Raw genomic sequence first — 6116 nt, 5'->3', positions numbered from 1 at the left:
GATAAATTTAAAAAAAAAAATAACAAACAAAATTTAGAAATCAGTTGATCTTTTCTAAGGTGATATGATAATATATAAACAAATAATTAACCTTGGATCTTGTAGATCAGTAGACGATTAATTATATTCTATGCAATGAACTGTGTGTCTGTATTACCTTAGCCCTGAGGGCTATATAATAATATTATACCAATAACACAGAACGCCGAGCAGCACCGGTTACTTCGCACGTGTTATCCATGCGTGGTTACAGATAGACGGATACTGATAACTTCAATCAATGTTGTTGTTTAATGATAAGAAATTATAATATTTTGTTTCTTTGCTTGAAGTCAACTTATTATCGACTGTAGAAGTGTAGACTGTAACAGTCATTGTGTCGTTAAATACAAAATTGTTGTATAACGGTAAAAAAATTACATTTAAAATTTATATTCCTAATGTAATAAGTACTTCTCGTGTATTATTACATCGCAAACTATAATTTACAGGTATTATTCGATGAAAACATTTTACTTAAATTACATTTTTTTTCTGTACCTACCGATTTACTAATGAGCTTTTGGTTGCATATGTAAGTATTATTTTAATAATATCCTAGTTTATGTTAAAATATCTTTAAACTAAACGCAAATGTTAATAATTACCTATGGCTTTTGGTAAATTAGGTTTTAGGCTTCTTATTAAAAAGTACTCACCAGTCACTGAGTCACCACTGTTGTGTTTGATGATTGAATCTATGTTTATACGAGTTGACAATCAATTTGTAATGTATTGTTTGGACTTTTGAAATAAAATTAATTAACAAATTTACCGTTTATGACAAGCATAGTAATTTATTTCGTAGAAAGTGAGAATCACAATGTGGCTGACATTATCATCTTTAATATTTTGTAAATATACTCTCATATTTTAAAACCAAATCAAAAACAAATATGATTTTACAATATTTTGCTTCGAATTCTATTTTATGAAATAACTTAAAGTTTTTAGAGTTAAGAATTTTTATTCAAAATACTTCCGAGTTTCAAACTGTATTAAAAAATATAATATAATATCAGTAAAAATCAGTGGAAACCGCATGTAGGGTTCAGTGGATGCCAATGCACTCACCGGGATCATATTTACAATAACACCTACACTACACAATGATATTTAATATTTTAAATACCTACTCAGTAAACTCACTTTTCTCTAAATTTCTTTCGATTTTATTATCAAAGAACTTTCAAGTAATTATTTCTGAATATTTGATTTTTTCTGCTCTAACTATTTTCAGCTTAAATACTGTTATACATTGCCCATTTTTCAAAATGTTGCTGTTCTTTACTTTAGAAGTTATACTTACCAAAACATTAGAAAATGGATTTCTATACATTTTGGTGGTAGCCTCAATGAAAATATCAAAAACTTCTATTTTGAATTCTTTTTATTATTAGTAGTTATGTTCTTTTTACGTTGAATATAAAGGAACAATTATATTTTGGTCATCAGTACTTGCTTAATTATTAGCTACCTGTGTTTGTGCGAGGGAGAGGATTTTATCATTCATATAAAAAATAAATTATTTCCTAATTTGTATTTAAAATTTTTTTGTTGAAAAATTCAATTTTTATTTCACTTACAAAGTAAGCACCTTTAAACACATTTTGAAAAAATAAGTTAAAAATGTACCTTGCATATTTCACCAGCTAAACTTATTTTCTAGGGGTGCTCCTGGTAAATAGTAAAAATATTAATGTTTTGTGTATTAGATTCTGAGCGGAGCGAAAGAATGTATTGGTTTTACAATGATGTGTGGTTTTTTTTTCTGTCTGTCAGCAACATTTTGGATAGTAAACATGCTTTGATTTTTGAGATCAGCATCTTTTCTGATAGAAAAGTGAACCTAGTTATGACTTTTGGGAGGTCAAAATTGAAAATTTCAAGTAGTTCAGAAAGCATCGATAAAAACTACCGACAAATTACGAAAAACTGCTAAAAAAGGGATTTTAATTTCTAACACTCTGTTTACCACCATAGCAACGAATAAAAAATAATAATATAAGGACTACACTAACCGCTCAGAATCGTTTTTCGTATACAATGGTTCATCATTGTATTCAAATATAATACATCCCTTACAACTACTGTACAGCAGAGCAGTACCCACTTGTCCATCTTTTATGCATTGGTCTTTGTTGCATAATAATGTAGTTACTTATTCATATTACTATTGATTGAATATAGATATATCAAATTATTAATATTGTAAGTATTTAATACAATATGGTGATAATGTATTTTATATTAACATTTAAAATAATTTCCGTTTTATTCAATGCTTACTAAATTTATTTTATAAAAATATGTATAAGTCGTTTGACTCTGACTTACCAATCACAATAATTTAATGTTTATAGTAATGTTTATCGTATTTTTTTTTATTTCAGAAATTTATTTGAATAGGTTCAAACCAAAATTTATTAAAAAAAATCAAGATGGGAAAAGCTTTGCAATTTGATGTGATTGCCTCCTGCACTACCTCAAAAGCTCGTTCTAGTTTAATGAAATTACCACATTATACAGTGGAAACGCCAGTATTTATGCCTGTTGGTACCAAAGGATCCATTAAATCTGTTTTACCAGAACAGCTGGAAGATATGAACTGTCAAATTATTTTAGGAAACACATATCATTTGGGATTACGTCCTGGAGTTGAATTATTAAAAAAAGCCAAAGGCCTTCATAATTTTATGGGTTGGAAACGTGCTTTACTTACTGATTCTGGAGGCTTTCAAATGGTCTCATTGTTACATATGGCTGAAATTAATGAACAGGGTGTTAGTTTTGAATCACCTTATGATAGTACAAAAAGCTTGTTAACTCCAGAGAAGTCTATTCAAATACAAAATGCAATTGGTGCAGATATAATAATGCAGTTAGATGACGTCGTACCAACTACTTCAAAAGACAGTGAAAGAATGGAAGAAGCTACTCACAGGACTACACGTTGGTTAGATCGTTGTTTAAGTGCTCATGAAAGACCTACTGAACAGAATATATTTCCAATTGTCCAAGGAGGTCTCTCAGAAAATTTAAGAAAGTTAAGTGCCAATTTACATTTGGAAAGAAAAGTAAATGGTTATGCTATAGGTGGTCTCGTTGGTGGGGAAGATAAAGAAGATTTTTGGAAAATGGTTATTCTATCTACTAATATATTACCTTGCGATAAACCTAAGTACGTGATGGGAGTTGGATTTGCAGTAGATTTAGTAATTTGTTGCGCTTTAGGAGCAGACATGTTTGACTGTGTATTTCCAACGAGAACAGCTCGGTTTGGTTGTGCGTTAATTTCAAGTGGTCAGATTAGTTTAAGACATAAAAAGTTCAGAATGGATTTTGAACCAATTGAAAAAAATTGTAGTTGTTCAACATGTAAGACATATACTCGAGCATATATACATCAAATTGTCGGTACAGAAGCTGTTTCTTGCAATTTATTATCAATACATAATCTTTATTATCAAATGCAATTGATGAAAGGTATTAGAGAAAGCATTAAGGTAAACAAATTTCCTGAATTTGTCCAGGAATTTATGACAAATATATACCCAGATAAGAATTATCCACAGTGGTGTCATGATGCATTACAATCGGTGAATATAGAACTGAAATAAGAATGTATATTTTAAGCACAAAGTTCTGCAAATTGTAAAGCATTGTTTGAATTTTGAATTCATAATTTTCATTGGTTGAATATTGACACAACAACTACCAAATAACTATTAAATTATATAATTTTATTTTTATTTTTTAATTATAAAGATATACATTACATTAAGTTAGGTTGGTACTTACTATAATTTAAAATACTTTATTTTAGGATTTGCTTTAATAAATTTAAATTATGAATTTAACATTAAAACCACCATTTATACAATTTTTTAGTAATTTTAATTATACTAATAACTTGTACATTTAAATTGTACATAATTGGAATACAACTTTTGAAACCTATGTACAATATTCTCCAACTCTATTCCAATTATTAATATGTTATTTACTTTAATTTACTTCATTATTCATCAATCCTTATGTGGGTATCGGAAATACAAAGCAATTGTTCGCTCCCATTAAATTATCCATCCTATATGTAAATTGTAAGTAGTATAATTCTACAATACACTGTTAAACATCAATTATTGGTTCAAAACAAGGCTTAAAGCCAGTTTTTGGAAATCACTTAATTACCAATCAGGTGAGACTTAGATTTTTTCATTTCTAATTTTGTAACCGAAACTAAATTCATAAAAATCAGTTTAAATAAGATTTTAGAACTAAATAAACTGTTAAGATCAAAACCAAACAATTTAAAAAAACTGTTAGTAAAATCTAACCTGAAACCTTTAAAATTAATTTTGTTAATTTTAAATCATGAGTTATGTGGCTTGGTTGTAGCATTTAATATTGGTTAATAGAATGTAAACTGGTGTTAAACCAACTATGGTATTCACTATTACTTTGATCATGGTTACGGTGTTAAAAATGAAAAACCTAGATTTACCCAGCTGGTTATGAACTTAGGTGGATTTATAAAACTAGGTTTAAGCCCAGTTTAAATAAAAAAATAAAAGAAATCAAATATTCAAGTATCTGTATTATTATGGATTAATATTAAACAGGCATAATGTTAGTTATACACAAAAAAAAGCACCTTATATTAGGATATTAATTGTTGTTATAATATAATGTTGTACCTATGCATATAAGTCATAGGTGAAATAGACAATGGTTTTCTTATATTACTGTTTTAAGTTTTTGTTTACTAAGTTCTAAGCACACAAAATATTTAGTATAAAATTACAATTTTTTTTTTGTCTGCTTACAACTAATATGCATTATTGACATACAAAAAATTTAGACATTACGAGTTGTATTTTAAGAACAGAAATAATAACATTTTCTATGTGGAAAAACATACTTACAAATTATAATAATACATTATTATTATACCTACCTGATGATAAACAAAATATATAATATTGAACAATGGTCAATGATATAAAATATTTATACAAATTATATGTAATCACAGTTTTACTGAAATATAATTTGAGTGTTTTTGTTTTAAATGTACGTTGACATCCATAGTTTTAAATATAATTTAATAATTTTGGACTTTGGTTATTAACTTACTTGAATTGTAGAAATATTTCAAAATCATGTGTTATTTTAAGCTTTTTCTGAATTATACCTACCTATTCAGTTATATTTTATTTTTTGAACTATGATGCATGTTACTGATATACTATTAAAATTACTAAATATACCTACCTAATTGTCAATGACTTTTTAATAGTGAATAGTACGATGTTTGAGCGAAACAAATATGTTTATTGCAAAACATGTTTATGTGTTTGACAGCATGACGTTAAAAGTTTAAGAAATTAAATCATTAAAAATAATTACCCTTTTAAAGCAAGGTTGTCAATTTCAAAAATCGTCCCTTTCTATTGTATCACAGATTTAGATTTACAATACGTGTATAACTTCCAATTTTCAAAATGAATAATATTAAAAAAAAAAACAATTTTTCAAGATGTTGTTTACCCGTTGTTGAAAATTGCCAGTAGAAAAAATATTGTGGTCCCATTATTATTTCACGAGATTTTTTTGTTAACGACGTTTAATACATATATATTTTCTTATATTCCGTTATTACAAAACAAAATGTAACCTGCTGCGAGTAAATCTGAACGCAAATGATATGTTATAAATTAAATTTGAATTAAATATTTTAAAATGTTGTTAAATAATTGTGAAATTAGAGCGATAGATACATATAATATGATATTATGATATATTTATATTAATCATTGCAAGTGAAATTGAATAACGTAGGCACAAGGCTATCGGGATAAGAAAAATAAATATCAACCATGTCATAATTATATTATTAATTTATATGATTATATAGTACAACGCCTAATTATATTATAGGTACCTACAACGGAAGGTTCACTCAAAAAGCATAGGTATATATTTTGAAAAGAATATGTTTTGTTTAATTTTGCAACAAACCGATGCAGTGTATTATATATTATAGGGGTCAGGTCTATATATTTTATAGATAT

At 27.0% G+C, this 6116-nt stretch overlaps 1 protein-coding gene across 2 annotated transcripts; it reads left to right on the top strand.

Annotated features, from left to right (window-relative positions):
• The first annotated feature begins 288 nt into the window (after positions 1-288).
• On the top strand, positions 289-5522 carry LOC132938020 (queuine tRNA-ribosyltransferase catalytic subunit). 2 transcript variants are annotated; one of them, XM_061004674.1, is made up of 3 exons: positions 289-407; positions 492-574; positions 2433-5522. In XM_061004674.1, the coding sequence occupies exon 3, from the start codon at positions 2481-2483 to the stop codon at positions 3657-3659; it is 1179 nt and encodes a 392-aa protein (XP_060860657.1). In that variant the 5' UTR covers positions 289-407; positions 492-574; positions 2433-2480; the 3' UTR covers positions 3660-5522. The 2 variants fall into 2 exon arrangements, with proteins under 2 accessions (XP_060860657.1, XP_060860656.1); XM_061004673.1 differs by having other exon boundaries at positions 318-574.
• The last annotated feature ends 594 nt before the right edge of the window (positions 5523-6116 follow it).

The sequence above is a fragment of the Metopolophium dirhodum genome, chromosome 2 (assembly GCF_019925205.1).
Source record: "Metopolophium dirhodum isolate CAU chromosome 2, ASM1992520v1, whole genome shotgun sequence".
Lineage (NCBI taxonomy): Eukaryota > Metazoa > Arthropoda > Insecta > Hemiptera > Aphididae > Metopolophium > Metopolophium dirhodum.
Note: the sequence above shows the minus strand (reverse complement) of the source record. Positions and strands in the feature narration are given on the sequence as shown.

Bases quoted from the DNA above. Each gene is read 5' to 3' on its own strand.
- LOC132938020 (XM_061004674.1), top strand. From the start codon at position 2,481: ATGGGAAAAGCTTTGCAATTTGATGTGATTGCCTCCTGCACTACCTCA.